The 24,878-nt window shown below is 38.1% G+C and overlaps 1 protein-coding gene across 7 annotated transcripts in view; it reads right to left on the bottom strand.

The window, feature by feature from the left end:
• Positions 1-24,878, bottom strand: part of ST6GALNAC3 (ST6 N-acetylgalactosaminide alpha-2,6-sialyltransferase 3) — a 497,431-nt gene that overhangs the window by 154,671 nt on the left and 317,882 nt on the right. Inside the window, exon 4 of one of the 7 annotated variants that reach the window (XM_070486619.1) lies at positions 6,203-6,620. The exons of the other annotated variants lie outside the window; for them this stretch is intronic. Coding sequence (XP_070342720.1) covers positions 6,611-6,620 — 10 coding nt within the window. The 3' untranslated portion in view covers positions 6,203-6,610. Of the gene's footprint in view, positions 1-6,202; positions 6,621-24,878 lie in introns of those variants that run through there. 7 annotated transcript variants of the gene reach the window in all.

Raw genomic sequence — 24,878 nt, 5'->3', positions numbered from 1 at the left:
CCTCCATTCAACACACAACTTTATGTCAGCCTTTATTCTTTGCTTTATTCTTAAACATAAATCAGCAGCAGAAGATTGCCATAAATTGAGGAAAGTTTCCAAAATGTACGTAAAAAATCAAAACAAACAGAAAAAAATGGTAAAAAGTAAGATGCATACATGATATGTGCAGGAAACAGAACCAAATATAATGACATGATGTAAATAAGAAAAAATACAGCATCCATAAAATAAGAACAGGTTGTTATGATAATAACAATGGGTTAATGATATAACAGGAATGTTGTATAAATAAGAACAATGGGTAAAGACACAATCTGAGAATGCAATAGAACTCTTCAAAATGAAAAATTTAATAGCTGAATATTAAAAACCTAATAATTGGAACACACATTTAAGGAAATCTCCAGAAAGCAAAATAAAATAATAAAGCGATGAAAGTTGGAAAGAAAATAAACCAACAGAACAAATTTATAACTAATATAAAATTAGCAGAACTTCGAGAAAGAGAACTGAAAAAATATATATGAGGAAATATCAAAGAAATAATTCAAGAAAATATCCCAGAGCGTAAGAACAAATTGGAGTCTCCATACTCAAACTACTCTCTGAAGCCTAGCACAATTCACCCAAAAAAAATTCACTTAAGCATAGCACATTGAAATATCATAACTCCAGTGATGAAGAAAAATTCTTAAAGTTTCTAATGAGAAAAATCAAGTCAGGCGCAAAGGAGCAAAAATCAAAATAGTATCAGACCTCCCAACTAGAAAATAATGGAAAAATTCCTAGGGAAAGGATTTCCCAGCTAGATTCTATGTTTAACCAAACTATCAGTCCAGTATGTAGGGGCCGGCCCCATGGCTGAGCGGTTAAGTTTGTGTACTCTGCTTCGGCAGCTGGGAGTTTGGCAGTTTGGATCTTGGGTCCAGACCTACACACCGCTCATCAGGCAATGCTGTGGCAGCATCCCACGTAGAAGAACTAGAATGACCTGCAATTAGGATATACAACTATGTGCTGGGGTTTTTGGGAGAACAAAAACAAAGAGGAAGATTAGCAACAGATGTTAGCTCAGGGCCAATCTTCCTCACACACAAAAAAGGGGGTCTATGACCTGTCCTTTAAAAAAAATCCAGTATGAGGGTAGAATAAAGACTCTTTTAGACAAAAATGCAAAAATTTATCTCTCTTATCCACTCTTTCTTAGGAAGCTTCTAGAAGATGTAATCCAGCAAAATGAGGGTATTAACTAAGAAGAGAAAGACAAGGATCCAGGAACCAAAAGTCCAACACAGATGTGATGCAGGGATCCTGTAATGACAGCTACACAAGAGGCCTAGAGGACAACCTGTCCATGTGGCAATATATCTGAATATCAGGAGGAAAAAATTGACGTGCACATGGCAGTGTCGATGGACTGTTTAAAAAATTGTGCAAGTAAGAATACAAGGCAACTAATATCACTCAAAAAAGTTTTTCAAGAAAAGAAACATAACCATAGCATATTTTTTGGCTTTGTAATGAATAATATGTATACAATTTTAAACGCTGAACTTTTGCATCGACTAAAATTATGATAAAGCTATACTGGAAGAATGGATAAAGAACATGTGTAGGGACATGAGAGAGGTAATTCTCAACTGCCATCACAGGAATTTCACAGAAAATGTCTAAAATTGAGACATCAGAGAAGTAGATGCATGTTGTTTAGAAACACAGATATATAAATAGCATCATCTAAAGAGGTGAGAAGTGATTGCCGCTAGAGGTAAGAATGGGGCCTGTGGGCTGGATAGGTCACTATTTTTAAACAGATTTTTAAGTACATGCATTCATTATTTTCATTAAAAAATTAATTTAAAAAAGAGCCCCATGTTGTCCAATAATAGAGAATTAAAGTAATTTTGGTATAACCAATACAATAAGATGCCACACAGTCATCAAACCCCAGATCACAAAATATCTGTATCCAAAAGAAAGAATGTTCTCGATGTATTCTTGGGGGGGAAATAAAAGCAGGTTACAACAGTGTTTATTGGATGATTTCATTTTTGTAACCACACAAACACACATACCCCACATGGTGTTTGTATATACTGTGTATACAAAAAAAAAGTGGTCCCTATGCTCAAACAACTTCCAGTCCAGTATGGAGGCACGTATAAGCTGATAGGCTTGATCTGATGTGTTTGTCAATAAGATGAGGGCTTCTCAAACGTGAGCATGCATCAGGATTACCCACATGGCTTGTGAACAAAGATTGCAGGGCCTCAGGCCAGAGGTTCTGATCGACAGGTCTGGGGCGAGGTCCAAGAATGTACATTTCTAACATGTTCCCAGGAGATGCTCATGCTGCTGGTCTGGATGACACTTAACACCACTGAGATTGTTTTATGCAGGGTTCTCTGACATGCTTGGCCCAGCACAGGCATTAGAGAAGGCTTCTTGGAGGAGATGCTCCCAAGCCACATCCTGAATGGTTCTCAGTAGTCTCTGAAGTTCTCACCAAGGTGGAAAACCATTTCAACTGCTGACAAGGCTTAATGGAAATTTTGGATTTACCAGTGATAAGGTTGTACATACTAACTACAAACATCGCTTTTCCTTGCTTTGGACTAGAATGCTCTAGTCAGTACTGGTGATTTCAGACAAATCAGCAGTTCTGCTTGGCATTTTTATATGCCTTTGACTGACAAAATGGAGAAATAAAAAAATCATTGCTTAAGAATTGTAGTTTGATGGCAAATCTTCTGAGCTAGGGATGACTGGTCGGGGGAGAGGGACACAAGTAAGCTTGGGGTCCTTGATAATGAGAGGAAGGGAGTCCTGATTCAGGCTAACAAGCAGAGGACTGGCCAACTGGTTGAGAGAGAGGCAGGACCACTCTCTGTGTGACTCTGCCCACCGCTAGATACTGTCCCCTGTTCATTTCTCCAGAGCAGAGGGAGCAGTGGAAGTGGAGAAGGATGAACATTAGTGACTCTCTATCAGAGCTCAGACCCCGTCTTATGCACTTGCTAGTCCCTGCAAGGGTAAGGACATCCCCAGGTGTTTAGGACGGTAAGGACTCAGCAGGAAAACTAACCTCTGCTCACACATTGGCCAGCTAGTTTCTCCTCATTATTTTTTTCACATTTTATTTTTTTTTTTCCTAAGGACAAAAATAAAGGAGACATATGATATAAAATCCAGCCAGTATAAAAGACCTCACACAGAATGTCATTTACTGAGCACTGACTGGGTTGAAGTCACTGTGGTGAGCATTACCAACGATAGAGAGATGACCCAGTTGTCTTCAGGTAACATGAGCACTGCCCTTGAACAAGCAGGTCATTAGTGGGAATACCCACCACCTATACTCAAAGTGAGGAAGTAGACGCTGAACAATGAAATATCATTGATTTAGGGACTCACAGCCTGGGTTCTCATGGCCACTCTGTCACTCACTAGCTGTGTGACCTTGGGTAAGTCTCCTTTTCCTTATTTGTAATCAGGAGACCAAAGGATCCCCTCTCCTTACTTCATAGGGTGGATGTAGAAATCCAAGGACATCAAAATCAAGAAAATAGTTTGGAAAATAAAGGTCCTATACAAACGTATGGTAACATTATTGCCATTTTTATCTGCCAAGGATTTTCAAAATTATCATTTTCCAGGTTAGAATGGCATACGGGGCTCTTCAGGAGCTGGTTCCTGAAGACTTCTCCAGTTTCACGACAGTGTTTCATGAACTTGCCTGTTGCTAACTGGACTTTGTGCCCAGCACGATGCATGGCCCAGAACTGGTACTGAGTAAAAAATCTTAAATAAATGGGTGAACAAATGTTGTAGAAGCTGTCTGGGAGGATTGGGGGACACATTTAGAGCATACAGGGAGTTTTCTTTCCTCCAGCCTCAGAAAAATGGATAAATTGAGAAAAAATCTTCTAATATCCCTTTATCTAACTCAAAGGGTCTTTAATCTGATCTGTATTTAGAGAGATGAATGCTAAAATGGGCTGCCATGCTAGTAGCTGTCAGCTGACTCACTGGGAAAGGAAAATCTCTGGGTGTGGATACAATGAAGTCTGTAGGTGGCCAAGTCTATCATAAAGTAAAAGTCAACTCTCCTTCTCTAGAAAGGTGCCAACTTCTTTGTTCCAATTCTGTAAGAAGTAGGAAGTCAATTCCAATTACCCAAAATACTGGTCTCAACTACTCTAGTGAAAATATGTTGAGAAATAATTGGGAATGCTATTTTACATACTTCTGCAGTTGTTAAGATGCCAAATTACACCCATTATGGAGCCTCCTAGAGAGCAAGAGTAAATAGTACTTACCTAAAATCTAACTCTCTTGTCATCTTTCCTGGGTAGGAGCCTGACCTCTTTGCAATGCATAAGGCAAGATCAGAAGTCTATTTTCCCTCATAATATCTTCATTTTCAAATCATTTTCTTTCAAAATTCATAAGATAATTTTTGTAGCGCATCAGGCTATGCTTTAAAAATTTGACAAGGCCAAGAAAGCTGAACCACAGTCCCCCTCACACTTGAGACCAAGCTGTTGAAAATAGAAAGTAAGACCCTTTTTGGTGTAGGCATTCTTGGTGGAGGTCAGGTAGGGAAGGGGAAAGCTGCCTAGGAATTACTGAGGGGAATGAGTTCCCTGCCCTGGTCAGAATTTCTAAGAAGTCCTGCCTTGTAGTCTGCAACAGAATCTTGCAGACAAGAGGCAGAGCCCTCCCAGTTCTAAGCTGATGAATTGATAGAGTCGTCATTCTTTAAGGCCATGCTGTATCACACTGCCTTAACCTGTCCTGGGAGTTGTTTGAATTAACAATGACAGGTCTGCCTTTGGCTTTGGTTTGGCCAAGACACTTGGATCTTATAATTAAAAAGTATACCAGTAAATGTGCTGGAATAAAACCAAATTGGTGCTCTCAAGACTTCAGAAATGGAGATTTCAAAAAAGAGAAATCTTGAGTAATCATAATTGTGAGACTATAGATGTCAGAGGAAGTTACAGAAAGCCAGTAATTTCCAGGGAAAAAAGAAAAGATCTTAAACACAGTAGGAGGCCATTTTGATCTTGCTCATCAGTCCCATGTGTGAAAAAATTAGAGTTGAATTCCTTAGGAGTCTGGTAAAAGAGGAATAGCCAAGTTGTTTCTACTCAAATTTTTGAGTCTCAAATCCTATTAAAGAAATACATATTTGGATGGGCAGTCACATTCTGTTGGTGAAAGTCAAATGAGAGGCCCTGAAAGGAGCATTGTCAAGATGCTCGCTAAGTCAGGACCCCTGCTGGGTGGTATGAGAAAAATGCCAGGGCCAGGCAGAGCACAGATCAGGGAGTTCTCATCAGGTAACAGATCTCTTACAGGGAACAGATGGAAAAACCAGTGTGTTCTTGGTTGACTGAGCAAAAAGAAGAACCTAATACCTTTTCCCCTAGTCCATACCATGGCTCACTAAAGCCTGAGCTGAGTTATATCACAAAATGGACAGATTGCCTCTTGAACATGTAGGGAGTAAAACCAATCTCATCAACCCCGAACTATGTCATGCTAATGAAAGCAAACGGTGATGTGGATATTCCAAAAGAGAGCAAAGTCAGAAAATCACTTACTTTTGATTATTGAGTATAGTGTATTACATGGGAGGTATACTTGATAGTTTACCTTGTGTTTTGCTTGTGGAAATGTGAAAATTGGTGTGTAGCTTCTAAGTACACATCAACTGGTAGAGGAGACAATTGGGGTAGGAGGAATGAATCAGCTTGGAATGGAGTATTTCTATAGATAAATTCCAGGTGGCCAGATTTAGAGCTAACCAATCATTAGATCATAAAGGGGAATGGGCATCAACTCATTATGGAAGGGAAACTACAACTGAGATTACTTCACCTCTCCCAGAACACACAATTAAAGGTCCTAGTCTGACTCTGAGGTTCTTCCTACTCAGTCACATGACTTGTACCATGCACCTGCATATGAGTACTGCAGCAGCAAAAACGGGGTGACAAAAGGCTCTAATGAATTGATAAGTGAGACACCATCAAAAGATTGTTTAGAGAAATGAAAACACTTTGGAGATTGAGATGGCCATCAAGGGAAGCTTACCCTTCCAACATGTGCCCTCAGTGACCTTGGCCAAAAAAAGAACCATATTTGATGAAGAATAATGGCATTTGTCTCAATGCAAAATTTTTTAGCTTTTCACATCATTTTTCTTGCTAATATTTTTTGGGTGCTCTCAGCACAGGACGGCTAAGTGTGTGGGCTCTGGAATCAAATCTGGGTTCGAATCCTGCCTTGAGCACATTTTCCCCCCTATAGTTCCTTCTCCTGCTAGCTCAGACAAGTAACATAATCTTTCTGAAGCTAACTTTCTTACTTGCAAAATAAAGACAATAATTGTACCTGCCTCATAGGGTTATTGAGATCAAATGAGATAATGTGTGTAATACATGGCTCAGGGCCTGGCATGCAGTAAAGATTCAACAGATGACATTTAGTATCATTAAAACAATAATTACAGATACACACATCTTTGTTCAATCTTTTGGGTTGAGCAAATCCACATTCTCTCATATTCTTTAAGGTTTGGCGTCCACGTTTCTTCTACTCAGTAGCTCCTGAAAAAAAGTACATCTTTTACCTTATTTTCTCTATCTAGTTACTGCCAGACAGGGACTCTCATGATAAAAAACAAGTTTAAAATTTCCATTTACTTTAAATAGTGAGTCATAAAATTAATCAATCATAGTATATGAGGCTATAATGTTCCTTGGTGGTTTGAAGGTAAAAATCTAAAACAGAATTTGATGAAGAACAGTAAGATTTTATCAAATACAACTCTATTTTCTAGAAGAGGAAAAAGATACACCTGTAGTGGGTATATTGCCCTTGGTATAGCCTCTGCTTTCATTTCCTGGTCCTGTTGCCTCCCCATGGGCAACAAGTCCCCATCCTGACCCCATCATCTCAAACTTGAGATGTTGTAGTAACCAGTTACTAACTTTAACAGGCTCTTTGGCTACACCCCTTTTATAAAATATGAAGTTTTTTGCCACAAAACTCACTTTTTGAAACTATAACTATCAGCGTGAGAAATTCTTCATCTGGCCTACAATGCTCTTTCTGATCTGGTGTTAACTGTGCTTCCAGGACATGTCCTCAATATTTTCCATTAAAAGAAAGTTCTACCAACACTTAGCTCCTCCAGCACACTTCATAGCTTCATGCCTCTGTGTTTGTACTCAGGCTGTTACATCTGCCTGGGAAGTCCTTTCTCATCTTTCTTTCTATAAAGTCCAGAATATCCTTTGTGAAACCAATCACATTTATATTCTACTGAGCACATTCTAGGTGTCAGGGATTGTTCTAAACATACAATATACAAACTAATTCGCTCTCCACTAAATCCTATGAGGTGGTATATTATCATCTCTATTTACAGAAGAGAAAATTGATGCACATAGAGATGAAGTAAAGGGTCCAAGGTCGCACTGCTGGTAAGTAGAAGCTACTTCTGATCAGTCAGGAGGAATTTTGTCCTCTTTTCTAGTATAGAGTCTTGTTTGTACCACCATTTCAGTGCTTGTCACAGTCTGACGTGTTTTAGGCTCCTTTTCTCATTTACCTTTGGTTTCTCAGTGTCCAGCATGGTACTTTACGTTTCATTGGCACTTAACTAATGGTTACTAACTGCCTGAATCCAAATAAGAAAAAGGTAGCTCTGCTCTCGACAGATTTCCCTATCATTGTGTATGCTATTCAGTTGCAAAAATGGGTTAGTGGCAACTGAATAGAAATGAAAGTGGGTAGATGAGAGGACATAAAGAGCTTCAGAAATGGTGTACTTTTGTAAAAATACAGGCTTCAACCTACAGCAATAACCAAAAGCCTTCCACTCTTCTAATTCCTGAAGAGTTACTGAAGCGTCTGAGGAGAAATTGAAAACATAAAACATAGCTTTCAAAGCCCCAAATCTTTTTAAACCAACTCTATTTTTCTTTCCTATAGTTAGGTTTTGTTTTAAGTTATTCATATTAGGAAGAGTTAAGAGTTCCTTGAAGCAGCTTAGTGTGGTTTTGAGAGTAACTCTTTTGCTACAACTCTTTACTGCACCATTTCTCCAGGACTCACTTCTCCCCTTGGCTGTCACAGGAAAACCAATGATCTGTGACGTTTCATACCCTCACCTGGACATCCTTATCTTGACCAACAGTTTAGGCAAGGAGTTACTATGGAAGAATTACTATGTTACTTTGGAAAACCTTCAGACATTTCCAAAGACAACAACTCAGTATCCACTTCAGCCTTCAAGAATGGCATGTGGCAATGAGCAATTGGGTCCTCATTTCAAAGAAGAAAAAGTAAACTGTGGGACATTTAGCTCATCATACCACCGCTTTTCCGATTACCCAGTTAACATTTATTGAGCACAGTGTTGCAGATACAAAAAGAATAAAACTGCCCCTTGCTCTCAAGAAAGCATACATTCTAGCAAATCAGAAGACATTTACTTAAATAGCAACGCCATTCTATAATCTGGTTGGTACTCAAGTAACATGAGAGCCCAGAGGAAAGGAGGAACCACTCTGCCTACACTTGGGCATAGCAGGGAGAGTTGTGGAGGAGGTACCATTTCTGAGCTTCAAGGAAGCCCCGGATGTGGCCCGGTGGAGAGGTATGGAGAGGCAAGGTGGGAACCAGAATTATGGGTGGAATAAAAAGCATTCGTGAGCATAAAGGCAAGAAGAGAAGCTTAAAATATTGTTTTGTTGGAGCATGGAGTGCTTAATGATGTAAAAGGAGGCAAGAGAGAGGAAGAGAGAAAATGGTAACAAGATTCTGTCCAACTTCATATAAGGAAGGCAGAGGCTATAGTTGCAAATCTCATACAAGAATGTTAAGAAGGAGCAAGGTAGTGGTTATAGGAATTAAATGCAATTAAATAATTTATTAGAAAGTTAGAATATGTTGTTTGATAGCATCTCATATCAGATGTTAGGATTATTTAAGGAAAATTGTAACGCCTTCCTAAATGGACCACAAGTCATCAGTATTTGGATAATTAGTATCAAGGTTTGGTTCAAAAATTTGGAAGATAAGTTATCTTAGGCAAAGATAAGTTTAAATTAAGTCTTTGTCATACTTAGAATAGTCAGGTTTTTATATTTTGACATTTATTTTTTAAATAAAAGTTTATTGAGAACCTATTACTAACCAAGTAAATTCTTAGAATTGATTTTAAGAAATTGAGAGAATACAAAAAAGAAAAAAGTTCCAAGAGAAACCAAATAATCAATCTTGTTATTAATGTAAAATTATATGTATTTTTTATGTAATAAGTAATTCAGCAAGTTAAAAAAAAATACTTCATTGGACACTAAGAGTAAATCAATGATATATTTCCCAGAGAACAGATTCAACTTGGAAAGCAGGAAACGCATCTGATTGTAAGGACAATCAGACAAGAGAAAACATTACTGAACAGGGTTGCTGAGAGGCAATGATATGACACCTGACAGAGCCACTCAGCTGGAGAATCCTGTGCTTCAGTGGAAGGGCTGTGAACCAGCCTCTCGAGAGACCTGAGGGGGCTGGAGCTGAGAAACCAACCTCCCAGGATATGGTCCTCTCTTCTTTAGAAGGAGCTTTGCTTTCTCATTTGGTCTTAATTTTATAAAATATGTTTCCTCTGAGGATGTGAAGACTTAAGGAAAAAGTTAAACACAGAAATCAAGAGGAAGCTTTTGCTCATTTTGTGGAATTGCACTTTCTATTGGTGTGGGTGCACAGGGTCACACAGGATTATGAGTAAAAACGAGTTTTAAGAACCCTGTGTTGACAATAGTAAGAGTAGGTTGCCCAAGTGCAGAGTGAAGCCCACGCATGCTGAACCTCTCGTCAGAGCCAGAGTTCACTTCCCATCATGCCGCCTGAACTGGGGACTGGAGATAAAATTCCGAGAATATGCAATGGTTCCATCTCTAAAAATGGTGATGCCATAATCAATAGTTGTTGCTGTTTTTAAGATGGGGAAAATTTTTTAAATTAAAAAAATGCTCAAAAATGTTATATATCATCTTAGACAAAAATAAATTTGGATTGTATATAATGTCTTTATGTGTCAGTTCCCCTATGTGTATGTGTGGAGGGGAATAATATTTTTCCTCATGAAGTTATTCTAAGGATTCAATGAAATAATGTAAGGAAGACAGTAGTCACAGCACAAAGCCAAGGATTCATTAAATGATTGTTTTTAAAAAAAGTCCCCTCACATTTATATACCCACTGTGGTTTTGATTAAGGGTTTATTTCCAATATTTAATGTATTAAATCATGGCTGATGCACCACAAACAGGTAAAACAGAAATGTGGACCCTGATTTCTTAATTTTACATAGTCCCTGTTAAATGAAAACTTGTGACTCAGGATACCTCAATATAACACTAGTTAATTCGTTCTAAAAGAAAGCAACATCCCTTTAGCTCACAAGCTGTAGCCTCAGCGACCAGCAGTTTCCCAAATGCGATATTCTGGTGGGCTTCCAGGTCCTTCAGGAATTACTGTCATGCTCAATCAACTGTCCTTTAATCGAGCTTAGCACTCAGTCTTATTTGATTATTAGCAGTCTGAGCTTAAGTGAGTTTAGAAAATTGTGTATTGACACAGAGAAAATTTGTCCTTTTTGCAGCAAATGCTTTAATGCAAAAGGGATTGGATTACAAATTTCATTTGAAGGAGTTTTAAAAATCAGGAATGTGATTTAGGTTTTTGACTCCATATAGAGGAATTTTAGAAAAGGGCAAAGCACTGTGCAATAGGTCTGCTGCCAATTGGTATTCTCTATGATTCACAGATATTTAATCATCAATGGAAAATAATCTACCAATACAACCCTGAACACATGAAAACGAATATTATTTTGAAGTTAGACTGAAATACTGACCTGAATCCTACAGGAACTACTTTCTGAGAAAGGAAAAAAACATTAATTTTAAGGTATTTATAGTTAAGTCTTTTTAGCCTTGGCTAAATAACATTATTCAAGGAGAGTATTTCCGGGGCCTCAGGATAAAGCACTTCACATTTTTAGATTTATTCAATTATTTACCTAGCACTCAGGACAATCTTTACCTGTGATCTATCACTCAAACATGAGAATGTCAAACCTCTAAAATTTCCTTTAACTTTTGCTCTAGCAACTGAATAAGAACGTTCCTTACTTCTGAAAGAGGAAACATCAGATTTTCCTCACCATGTGACACATGCACGTGTTTCATAAATTTGTCTTCCATAATATGTATATATTTATTTAATCACTTGTTTTCTCCATATGCAAGTTAATAATGATAACAGTTATAATACCCTTCATTCTATACATATTCTCAAAATGCTTTCAGATTCATAATCTTACTTGATATTTTCAATCAACTTTTTGATATATATTTTTTAATGTCCCTAACCTATATACTTTTTAAATATTGAATACATGAATTATCTCAACTTTATAGATAAAGAAAAGGAGATATTGAGAAACTAAGTGACTAAGAGTACTAAATATCAATTACCAAAATATAAAATGGCAATAAAAAGTCATCTTTCAGTGACAGCTCATAAGATGCAGTTGTACATGTATATCAGCCAGTTACAGTGAATTTAATACGAAGACAATTTTGTTCACATGACAATAAAAAAATGGCTTAACAAAGCATTAGCTTCTCTTTCTACTGTATCCTGTAAATAGCTACCTCTTCTAAAATACTTTTTTTATAATCTTGCTTTGCATTTATTTGTTAACATGTCTGCATCCCTTACTAGAAAAAGCACTTTCTACGTTACTCATTGTTGCAAGTTTTTTAGCACATAGTAGATGTTCAATAAATGTTTCTTGCCAAAATAAATGAAATGCTGATTTCTCATATGATGTGAGTTGATTCCTTAGGATAGAAGCTTGCATGTGGTTAACAGCCTGATAGACACAAGTGCTTCAAACATGACAGTTTCTAGTCATGAGATACCGTGCCTATGTTCACATGCATACAATGAATGGCAATAATGTTCTGAACATGCAAAAATGGACTGCTCTCTGGCCAACATTTATTACCTCTGTCTCTGACCCCTGCCACCTCAGTTTCTGGGTACCCCGCCATGGTTTGCTTTTTGAGGTTGTTATCTGTGAGGAGTGAGCAAGTAGCAACACTTGTCACGTGATTTAAATAAGCATGCAGTAATCAATAAAAGCAATCAATAAGAATGGTAAACTAAATGAATACATAGATAAAATTTAAAAATTTTAAAAACCTCTGTAATCGCCACATGATGCTATCACAATGAATAAGCCTCATCACATCTCACCCCTAGCTGCTGTCATGAGCAGCTTGCAAAAATAATTGTCACATTGGTCTAAGGGTGCTGGATTTCATAAGGCAGTCAGTGTTCTTTCTCTGCATTTCGTCTGTTTAGGAACAACTGGCAGCAAGAGCCTGCCCTTGGGGATTCAAAAGAAGTGACCCACGATTTGCAGTTCTGTAGGTGCCTGCTAACCATCAGATCACTTCCACAATCCCCATGGACTGCTGTCCATCTCCAGTTCAGCCAGCCATTGTAGTCACACTTGGTGGTGCAGACAGACAAGGAAAAGGAGGTTTGATGGAGAGTCAGAAACAAGACCCCAAGCCAGGCACTCATTAAGATAGTTAAGCTTCCCAAATGGAAATAGTTTCATTGCTTGTTCTTTCTAACTATAAATATTTGTACATAGTTACCATGAAACAACTTCAGAAAATATAGAATACTATAACAAAGAAAGTAGAAGTCATGCATAATTCCACCTCCCACGCTGTTAACTATTCTTCTGGACTTTAAGCCATATTGCATACCCACATTACAAAATGCAACAGTTAGGGAAACCTGGAATAAGAGGGAGGATAAAATCGCTTTCCTTTTCTCTCGTAGAGTTAAAAAAAAATAAGAAAAAAATGAAAGCAAAACAAGAACAAAACCTAAGAAGGACACTCATTACTGGAAATCTAGAAGATACATAGGATAGAGAAAGCTTTCAAACGAAGGAAGAAAGGAAGTGATCAAATCAGTCTGTCTCAAAAAACCATGGCACCAAAAAGCATAAGGAGCATAGGTGGGAGCTCTGAGGAAGAACAAAGAGATACAGAGGGAACAGAGTGGGCAGGTACCAGGAAGAGAGAGGAGAGCAAAGGGGGAGCACAAAAGGCAGAGATAGCGGGGATGGCAAAAGGGTGTCACCACAAGGAGAAAAGCAAGATAAGGATGAAGATGCACCGCCACCAATATTTCACTCTCGAAGACCACCTGTGTAAGCTGGTGAACTGCTCGATTTCTTTGCTTTATTCTTGTTAAATAATAAAAAAATTTTAGATGATACAGATGAAAGAAAAAGACTTGCAGTTATATTCAATACCCCTAACTCAAAAAAGGTAAATCACTCAGCATTATAGAAGAGAAAAAAATCGATGAAGGCAACTTAGCTACATATTTCAGCCAGAAGTTTTTAAGTGTATAAAATATAGCATTTTAAAAGGAAGTCAGCTTCTTATCCTATTCCCATGTCCTATTTCATGGGCAGCTTTTTCCACACAGAGGAGAACTGAGGTTACAAGAGATTTCTGGAAAAAATGGATTTGATAGACAATTGTATATGTCTATCATTGTATACGTGTGTGTGAGAGAGAGAAAGGAGAGAATTTATGACGTATCTGCCTCATGAAATGAAGAGCCAAAAAAAGTCAACTAGGTTTGTCTTGAATGTTATTTTTCTTTTACCAAAATGCAATTTTCATTTTATTTTGATCTATCTAGCTTCTGATTTAAAAAAATGTAAAAATCATCAAATTCTAGTGTTGGAGCTCTTCACCCACTTTAGTGTGAAGGAAAGAAAGCCTTAAAGACTGTGGGAAATGACTTACCCAAGCTTACCTAGTTAGTGACAACGTTGAGGCAAGCATATTCAGTGTTCACTGCTTTTGTTTCTGGGGTTTGCTAAGTAGCATTAGCTACAGATGACTCAGAACCTATTCTTCCAGGGGTAAGGTAAGTTAAGGGCCCTTATAAGATGGGAGACTGAGACAGCTAGGTGCCCTCAGCAGAAGAGCAGGCTGCCAGGGCTGTGGTGCAGACACCTGCATGTCTGTCATCTCCATAAAGCTTCAGCTAAGAGGATACTTCCCCAAGGAGAAGGTCTTCAAACTCAGGGTAAGGGGGATTGTGCTTAATTCTGCCAAGTTTTATAAGACTCCTATAAGAAGGAGGCTCATAAAATATGACTTTTAAGTAATAAATCAGCTCCAGGCAGATTTCAGTAGTTGCAAGAAGGCTTTTGAGTATTTTCTCCAAGTGCTTACAAAATTGACATTCTCATCAACAAATATTTGTTGAGGATCTGATATAGACCGAATGCTCTGCACAGAGATGTAAGACAGCCTTGAGGGGCTTCTGATCTTGCCAATCTTGTTGGCCAGCCAGAACCATACATAAAGGATAAGAAACAGCCAAAGCAGCCTGTACAAAGTGCAAGAAACAGGGCAGGAAAAATAAGTGCCTGAGGAATTTATAGGAGGGGGAGATAAACAGAGCTGTTAGAGACAGCTGCATGAAAGAGTTGACTCTTGAGCTGTGCCTGAACATATTCACATGACAAGAATACAAAGGAAAGGGCATTTTAGCTGGAGAAAGAGGGCCAACAAAGATAGAAAGCTGCGTGCATCAGGGGCTGATGAGCTAACTCATCTGGTTGGGCTGGAGAATATTTGTAAGGACTAGTTGGTGAGAAACTTGGAAAGAAGGTAGGGCAGAATTCTCAGGACAACAATGCCAGATGAAAGATGCTACAGAAGTGAAGAGCCATCAACAATTTGTGGATAGGTGAATGAAATGCAAAAGCTATTTAGGACAATTAATCTAGTAGAAGTATAAAATGTGGATCGAAGGGCAAAAGATGAAGAACAGAGAGAATAGATGGAGAAAATTTTAATGGTCTAGACATGAGATAATGAGAACCTTGAAATAGAAATAAAGCACATAATCATATATTCATTCTTACGAAGCAAGAGATGGTGGACTGGGTGACGCAATCAGAGTGTGGTTTGGAAAGATGAGCCAAGTTTCAGACAGATTAAGTTTCACATAGAAAATGCCTAATAGCTAACCTAATTTAAGAGACTAGTGTTTAGAAGTGATATCAGAGATGAAGATAACGTGTAACAGTGATGGTTGACACTATGGGAGTGAATGAGTCCTCTTGGGGAGGGAATGTTTCATTTATGCATAACATACGAGGAGAACAGAAGAAAAATAAAGACCAGTGACATAGCTTTTTGGAAGTACAGTAGCAACTGACCAAGTCTGCCAACTTCTACCTGGACTTCCTTGAACAGTCTCTGCTTCCTGATGACCCAAGACTGATGACAGTGGCCAAGGGTCTGGAAGGAATCCCATAGTCCATCATTCTGAAAGTGAAACCTAAGCAATTAGAAACCCTGGTGACTTGGTCAATGTCTTCCAGAGCTCAAATGTCTCAAAACTCCATAGTGGAGAACATGCTGATTACATATTAAGGGCCCCTATGTTGTTTTCAAGATGATACATGTAATGACTTCTTTTTAAAGGAATGAAACATAAAAGTCTGAATGATTACCTAAATCATTAAAATATCAGTGGAGGAAAAGTTAGCTTGGAATTGTTCTCTTGCTATTATAATATGGATGTAAAATAATTCATAATAATAGCTAATATTTACTAATGCTTACCATGTGCCAGGTCCTAGCTATAAAATTTATAAATATTACTTAGTTTAATTCTAACAAAAGTACAGAAGGCAGATATTATTTCAACCTTACTTTACGCACGGGAAAACTGAAGCACAGAGAGCTAACACTTGGCCTAAGTCACACAGACAGGATGTGGGGGACAGTCCTGTGCTATAATCTATGCCAAAGAATCAACACCAACTCCCACCCATCATTATAACCCAAATCTGGGCAAACCTCCTCTAACTTGAAAATAGAGTACAGCAAGCCTATAGTTATAGACAAAACACAGATGAGTCCAATACACACACACACACACTTGAGGAGGGGAAGGGCTAATAGGTATTTTAACTCTATCAATGGCACAATCCAAGAAACCTTTTTATAAAGCTGCCCTTGGTAAGAACACACACTTCAAGTTCATTTAACAAAAAGGCATTAAGTTACGGTTTCTGATAGGACTGATGGTTACATTTCAGAACTCACAATAGAGATGGACCTCTATTTCACTAATGCCTCCACATACTCTGTTTTGAGCAGAATATAGTCTGTTTACAAGAAGTGCAGAAACGTTGTTAAACTTAATTAGATGTAATTGTCACACTTTCATTAGCTATTAACATTATGTAAAGATAAACTAATGCATAATGAGTTCTTTCATTGTCACATAATTGTAATTTTAATGATTACATTATGACCATTATAATACAGTACATATTTTCAATTTTCCCATTAGTGGGCAATTATTTATAAGGTTTTCTATTGCAATCTGTCCATAGAGACCATGTTATTAATGTCTTCATTTTCCTATAACGATGACCACAGTGTTGAAATCAATATGATGGCCACAGGGAGAATTGCAAAGTAACATGGAAAGAACAACAAAACGACAACCATTGAGTCAGCTCATTCAACACATGCCTGAGGAAATTTCAAGATGGAGAAAAATCACATTAACATTCTTCTCAGAAGTTCTAGTTTTTAAGGTTTCCTCAAGAATATTTTCCCTCATTTTTTTTGTGGCCTTAAGTCTCCAACTCTTTCCTAAGACAATTTCCATGGTATTAAATATTCAATAGCCTAACCTTTGAAAAATGTCTTAAACAGTTTTCACCATCCAGAGAACTAAATTAACATCACACAAATCCATTTCTGGGAAATTTTTTGAATTGTTCAATCTCAAGGTTGGATGTCAAGAAGTAATAATGCTGATGAACCACATGATTCATTCCTAAAGATGATGAAGAGTGAGGGACATTTATTGGAACAAAGGTAAAGGACGATGTGACTGGACAGTGGTTATGGGTCCTATGCACTAATAAAAATAACAACAATAACAGTAATAGCTAATAGACATTTTGCTTTTAACCACCACCTCTGAGAACTCCCAGATCCCCTCATTATTCTTTTTGTGACGACTGAGACTATTTCGTGGACTTGGAAAGATGTCCAGGAGTTTGCAAAGAGATTTACAAATGTAGCCTGCTAGACATCTGGCTTGGCTGGTTGTTACTTGTTCTGGAGGCCTCATATGGAGGCATCACAAACCCTTCAGGGCTTCCCCGTAGCTCGTGAAACCACATGTGTCTCCCCCAATGACACTGGGGCTGTCCCAATTATCTTTGAATCCCTGGCACCTTGCACCCTACAAGGTTTGTGGAAGAAATTAATGAACTAGTTATATTTAAACCCAAAATTGCAGAGTACCTCATAGCTTATATTATCTAACTTGATGGTAAAACTAAACAGATGTTAACATGGCCCAGTGTACCTCCCTGAGTAAAGCTGCTTGTCAAAAAGTGTTCAATAAATGCATATTCATATGGTTTGGTGATAAGATTTGAATGTTTTATTTTTCAATTCAAATGGAGGAGAGTCAAGAATCCTGGCATATAATAGGTCACTGGTTCTTACACACCAGTATGTGTAAGACACACCTGGGGAAGTAATTAAAATGCAGAGCCCCAGATCTTATTCCCAGAGATGATGAATCCTCCAGGCCCGAGAGGCTATGTTCTATCAAGTCCTTCCAGAAGATTCTGAAACAGGTGGTCCATGGAGTACATTTGAGAAGCACTGCAGCTAGTGCTCAGTTCAATGGTGGGGAAGCCACATGGACCAGTAAACACAGCTTTGGTCTAAGATTAAGAAGACCCTGTGGTTGAAGGGTCCCTACAATAAGAGGTGTGGCCTTGAGAAAGTCACTAAATCTCCCTGGCCTTAGGTTTCCTCATTCACAACATGTGTCTGTTGGGCTCATTTTGGAGTTTCCTTACTGAGATCTCTGTACAAGGAGATCATGAAGTTGACAATAGTGATTCTTGAGCTATGTATAAAATTTTAAAAAGTCAAATAGGAATCATTTATTTATCCAATACAAAGTCTCATCGACACAGCCACTTTTTTGGTTTTCGGCTGGAACTATATCACTTCTTGTTATCAGGATTTCTGATGGAAGATATATTCATCTCAGATTTATAAAGACAGAGAAATGAATACTACTTAATAAATGTGGTTTTTTTGTAGATCACATCTTTCAAAGCATAAAGCCTGTGGGGTTAAAATTGCACAAAAGAATATTGGTATGAAAAATGTTGGGATGCAGTGGGGTAGAGATTTCTAAGTTCTGGTCCAACCCTAAGAGTTCTTGACCAGTGTTGCTTCTTAAATTAAGGAAGTAACAATTCCAAAGAGACTCATATCATCCACTCAACAGCTAGGTAGTGAGCATCACCTATGTGCCAGGTGCTATTCGAGGGGGCAGAGATACAGCACTGGGTAAAACACAGTCCTGCTCTCATGGTGCTTACAGTCTGGGGGAGGGGAAGACCAACAAGAGCAAGTGACATAAAGGACAATAGATTTTGGTAAGCAGATGGGGGGCAGATGAAGGATGTTGTCAAAGAAGTGCTGTCTAATAAGGTGACATTTGAATCAAGACCTAAAGGAAATGAGGGAGAAAAATCATATAAGTCTCTGGGAGGACTCCAGACATATTGAGTTATAGAATACATACTTTTCAAAATAGGATGATTCATCTTCTATATTATCACAAGCCTTACTTAAGCTAACGTATTTATGAGCTCATGTTCTGGGCAGACTCCAGGCTAATAGAAAAGCACATGGTCATGATTTCTTAACTGGGTTATGGAGAGCACAGGTGAAATCTCTAGCCCACTGATTATCTGACATGAAGTAAAGCCTGGACTTTGGCACAATACTTATTTTGGCTGTCTTAAGAATGCATCTGTTTGCTGCACATCCTTGTGGTCAACATATTTTTAGTTCACTCTGGGATCTGTTCTGTGTTGGCAGGGCTTCTCGACTACTTTCATTTCCTACCTACTGACAGCCTGATGAGCATGATTTATAAATATTAAAAATAGGGAGGTGAGACTGGATGCAAAGAACCTGCCAACACATGCCAGAACCTCTGATGAGTTCCCAATAAAACCAGAGAATATATTCCAAATATCAGTGGAATCCTCACATCTAGGACAATGTCTGACACCTAGTCAGCATCCAGGGAATATGTGCTCAAAGAACGAATGAAATGTTTGTAAAATCCTTGAATAACACCACACTTCTGTGCTGCCTATCTCAAACCAAAATAAACACTCTGCCTAAATAGAATAGCTTGACATGAGTGTATGTGGGTGAGGGCATGTGGGTGTATGTTAGTAAACAGGATGTTTTCTATCCTTTACAAGAAAGCATGGCAGCTGCTCACTAAGTTCCTAATCGAGGAAGCTGCTAGTTTTACATCCTTGAAAGCCCCTATTTGCATAGACCCTATATAGAAGGCAGACGCTAGAAATGGAAACAGTATATGATCACCAAATCTCACTTGTGCTAGAAGGTTCTGCCTGTGGTTTGTGATTGTTGGAAATGTGGATGTGCTGACAACAAAATTAACTTCTCCAAAGAACTGAGAATTGCCTACTCTCATCATCCCTCTCACTATAATTTACATGACTTGACGAAATTAGACTGTTATTTTCATCGGGGTGATCTGCAAAATCATAAAATGATGTGTATTTTGGGAATGCCTAATTAACTCTCGTTAGTTCCACTGAGGTTTCAGCTACTAATATAAGCATTGCAAATCTCATGGAGGTGTTCACATCTAGTTTAGTAACCACAAAGATACTCAAAGGACTTGGAAGAAAAATCTCTTTAGAAATCAGGCTATAATGTAGATTCAAATCAAATGGTGAGCCTATGGGATAAAACCAGATAGACACTGATTTGCCAAAACTTTCCTTGCAGCAAATAGCAAGAAATAATTTTACAGTAGAAGGCAATATTAATAACCAAAACAACAGAATTATAGACTTATACACACAAAGTCCATCCCTATTCACAGTTTTTATCACAAACATTAACTCATATTGATCAAGCTGTTCATCACAAAAGTTTGCTTTAACATAGAGTCAGCATCTGAAGTGAGAGCCATGTTTCCTAGACAATTGCCAGCACCTTGTGTCATACTTGTAAATAATGGGCTACTCCTATTGAGCACCATCTGCTTAATATAGAAAAATGTTCATCTTAATTAGGAAATTCTTCTTATTATTTAATATTTATTGAACACCCACAATGTGCTTGGCAGCAAAAACACCAGAAACGTGCTCTCTGCCCACCAAGAATCCACCTGCTAAGGAAAATATGATGAACCAGTTGGGAAGTCATTTCTGTTTTTAACATATTTTATGTAATTCTTTCCAGGTGACAGAGTTGCCAATGGCTCTCTCTTTGGAAGACAATTCTCTCCTAATTAAGGTGGAGTGGTGAGCTATCAGATGGGTTATGAGTGAAGTAAAGAGATAAAGAGGAGATAAAGGGCAAATTAATTATGATTGCTGTGAAGAATAAGTGAAATTTGCTCCACTGATGGAAAAAAAATTAATGCACTCCTAAATATACGCAACTGTATTTGTTATGGACTGACAGATTAGGACTGCATAACATATTAGAAATATAGAATGTGTTGTGGAAAAGTCACCTTGAAAAAGCAACCATTCTTTGTTTTGCATTTATCTTCAGAGTTTTGCCCCTCCAAAATGATATAACTATGCTGTAGGATACTCATTTCATCACAAGGATATTAACATCTTAGCTGATAAAGATTTAATGGTCAAAGATCTACTATCAACTAGAAGAATTAAGACAGATTGACAACCTCCCCTAGAAGCCTCCATCTATGACCGCTTCTCTTTTCCCACACTCCAATCAACAAAAGATGAAGAAAATTGGACATGTGTAATATTCGGACCGTGTAGAGAAGCATTCTTGGGGAGAAAAAACAACCTATCATCACATCAAGAAACTGTTACATATATGCCTGTAATAGAGCCTTTGTATGAGTTATCATCACTAACTTTAATCACCCTTTTAGTGAAAATTATAAATTAAAAAATTGTTTTTGCTCCAATAACTGAATATCTCAAATATGGGTTTGTTTTTTTTTTTTCAGATCTTGAATTCTAACTAATTCTCCACATGGGAAAAGTTTCCCCATACACTTGTCAGTATCTCACTAAGGCTTCAGGTTTTCTTTTCTTTAGTTCTTTTACACTTTTCATTGAGTCATATGCTTTCCCCATTCCGCTTTCCTATAAGGAAAGAATACAACGAATGAAAAAGAACATGATGACTTTGGTTATAATGTTATTAGTTTCTGTCTTCAAGTTTTATTGTTTTTTACAAGTCAGCAATACCAATTGCCCCCATTATCCAATTGGAACATGGTGAGTCAGAAAATGGAATATTATCCAATATCTTAATTTTATGGATATGCTTCCCAGATAACCACCTCACCCAGATAATTCAGGCAAAAGAGCAATTACATATTAGTGGAGGTAATGCTGTGATGATGGCAATTGTCAAACAGTGCCAATATGAACTTTAAATGAATATAATTTGAAAGAAACACATGACAGAGGGATAATGACTAGTTCATATATTGTCAGGGTAATAAATACCTAATGAGCAAAATTGTAAAGCAAATAGTAGGTTGAACATATACTCCAATGTTGATTCTTGACTCAAAGTCAGAGAACAGAATGCTTTGTCTCTGTGTCTAGAATGATAAAGCATCACTTCCTCATAAGCTAATGAGCAGCACCATCTGGCACGATTACAGAGGAGCAAGATCTTAAGAAAGCGAGGAACAAAATGACAGAGCGGCAGTGGGATTTTCACAGAAGGTTAAAAAATTCTCACCATTAAAAATAACTTTACATGTTCACATAACACTACACCAATAGTATAAAGATTATAGAACCAAATGTTTTCAAAATAACTGAATATGATTCCTGATACCTTAGAATCTTTTTCTACCACAGTGGTTCTCCAAGTGTGATCCCAGGACCACCAACAACAGCATTTGTTAGACATATATACTCTGAGGCCTCGCCCAGAACCACCAACTTAGAAACTCTTGGGGTGGGCCCAGCAATCTGAGTTTTAACCAGCCCTCCAGGTGATTCTGATGTAGGCTCATGTTTGGGAACCACCGCTCTACCAAACCAAGTAAGAATCAGTGATTTTTTTTTCTGTTTCTGCTGAATACCAAAGAAACTAGCTAATTTGGCCAATTCTGTTTAAACAACTGGTCCATGTACTGAAGAATAAAAATCAGTCAGCCCAGTTCCTTGAGTGACATGGTGACCTCTTTGACTAAGAGATCTGCCATCCTAGTATCCCTTTAAAGAACAATAGCAGGACAAATTGCCTTAAACGCCTAGCTTAATTGTAGAGCTTCTGAATATATGCATTTTCTTCCTTTTAAACTTCTTTGGTAGCCCCCCTCAGACAAGTTTTGCAAGTTTGCCTGAATCCTTTATTTATTTAATTGTTTTTCATCTCTGGGTCATTCGTTCAGCAAATAGTAAGTATCTACTATATGCCATGGTCTACTCTAGGTGCTCAGGATATATCAGTGAAGAAAACAGACAAGGATCCCTGCCCTCAGGGAACTTATATCCTAGTGGGAGAGAGAGACAAAAACGATAAATGATAAATGAGTACATTATATAGAATGTTAGAAAGGAAACAGTGCTATGGGAAAAAAGGAAAAGCAGAACAAAGTAAGGAGCACTGGGAATGCTGGTTATGGGAAGTGGGGATTTCAGTTTTCAGTAGTATCATGGTAGACTCATTGAGTGGTGACAAATGAGCAAGGGCTTGAAGGAGATGGTGGAACTGATCATGTAGTAGATGCGGAGGAAGGGTGATCCAGCAGAGAGCTAAAGTAAAGACATGAAACAGGAGGGTGTCTAGTGTGTCTGAGACACAACCTGGCAATCTGTGTGGCTGGAGCAGAGTGAGCACGGGGGAAGTTTAAGAAATAAAGGTCAGAGAGGAAACAGGGGGCCAGATCCCCTTGGAAGTCATTGTAAGTCATTGTAACAACTTGTGCTTTTACTCAAGGGAAATAGGGGACCATACCAGGATTTTGAGTAAAAGACTGACATCATTTGAATTATGTCCAAATATTTTCATTAATTTTCCTCTGAGTCTATGTACAAATTCATCAACACTTATGCAGTGGGTTGGAAAACAGTGTTACCAATTTTTTTCCTTTATGTTCATCATGAAGTTATTTAAAAGTATTTTCATTAGACAATTCACTTTCTTTGTTATCAAAGAAGAAAATGTTTTCTAGGGGACAATTAGAACGTACAGCTGGGTAGTGATCAGTTCTCCTTGCCTCGGGTCTTTCATTTTCTGCCTTCTATGGCAGTGGTTGTATTTGCTTCCTAAGACCCAGGAGTATAATCTTGGGTTTGGGTGCTAGGGTTGTTTTCTCACAGACAAATGACAGCTAACAGAATTGTGAGCGAAGTCCTGGGAACCTACTTTGCCACTGAAGTGAAACTAAAATGGAAACCTGTATTTGAGGAATGGCTCTGTCAGTGACTTATTAAAAACCCAGTACCCAGTCACAAAATCCCGAGAGAAGGTAATAGATTTGCCAACCTTTGGGTAAGACACAGCAAGGGGTGGTCTCTCTGAGTAGAAGTGTGGAAACTTTTCTATCAAAATCCAATCCTAGAACTTGCCTCACTTGGCATTACTGTGACCCCTATACACTGAAGAAAAGTGTTTTGAAGTTAACAAGTATTTCAGTGAGTGGCAAGGGACTTCTAAACTTAAAAAAACCCTATCAGGTATTATATCTTTCATTCATTTACTCATTCATTTACTCACTCATTCATCAAATGTTTACTGAATACCTGTCAGAGTCAAACATTATATTAAGTGCAGGAAAACAAATAGATAAGAGCTGGCATTCCCTCAACGAGTTTAGGGACCACCTGGAGAGATTAGGCATAAATGGCAATAATGCATGGTAGAGAGTGATGATTTCTCTTAAAAAAAAGTCCAACGCTATGGATTTTCAGAGGAAGAAATATGACTTATAATTAGAGATACTACAAAAGGCTTCTTGGAAGAGGCAACATTTGATTTAGTCATAAAAGATGCATTTGTGTGCACGGTGATGGACGAAGTGCAATTTAGGCAGAGGGAGCAATCTCCGCAAAGGTGTAGAGGCAGGACTATGTGAGTAGTCACCCACCTGAGAGGTAAAGAAGGCCTAAACCAGAGCGGCAGTAGTGGTAATGATAGAAGAAAGAAAGTGAGTTATTACTGAGGTTCTGGACCTGAAGCATCTGTGGGCCACTCAGCTGAAAGAAGTAGAGTGTAAACAACACATTTATTTGGTATTTTGCTGGCAAACCACCACTATGTTAAGTCTGAGAATAAAATGGAGATGGGCACAGACCTTAAGAAATGTATTGTCCAATGAGAGAAATGGACAAATAAACACAATAATGTCAGATAAGTCCGTCCATAGTTGGATTCTTGAGGACTTCTGGGCCCCTTGATTAATTGGCCAGGAACAGGGCATAGCCACAAAATTGGGATCCAACCACAAGCAGATTACCGAGGCAATTTGGGAAATAACTATTCTTCACTTATGTATTTCTCTGGTTCAAGGAACAATGAAACATTGTCTTGTCCTTTCTTTCAAACAATCTAAAATACCACACTTCAAAGTGTCATCTGCAGATTAACAGCATTCTCCTAGCC

This window comes from Equus asinus, chromosome 16, assembly GCF_041296235.1.
Source record: "Equus asinus isolate D_3611 breed Donkey chromosome 16, EquAss-T2T_v2, whole genome shotgun sequence".
Lineage (NCBI taxonomy): Eukaryota > Metazoa > Chordata > Mammalia > Perissodactyla > Equidae > Equus > Equus asinus.
Note: the sequence above shows the minus strand (reverse complement) of the source record. Positions and strands in the feature narration are given on the sequence as shown.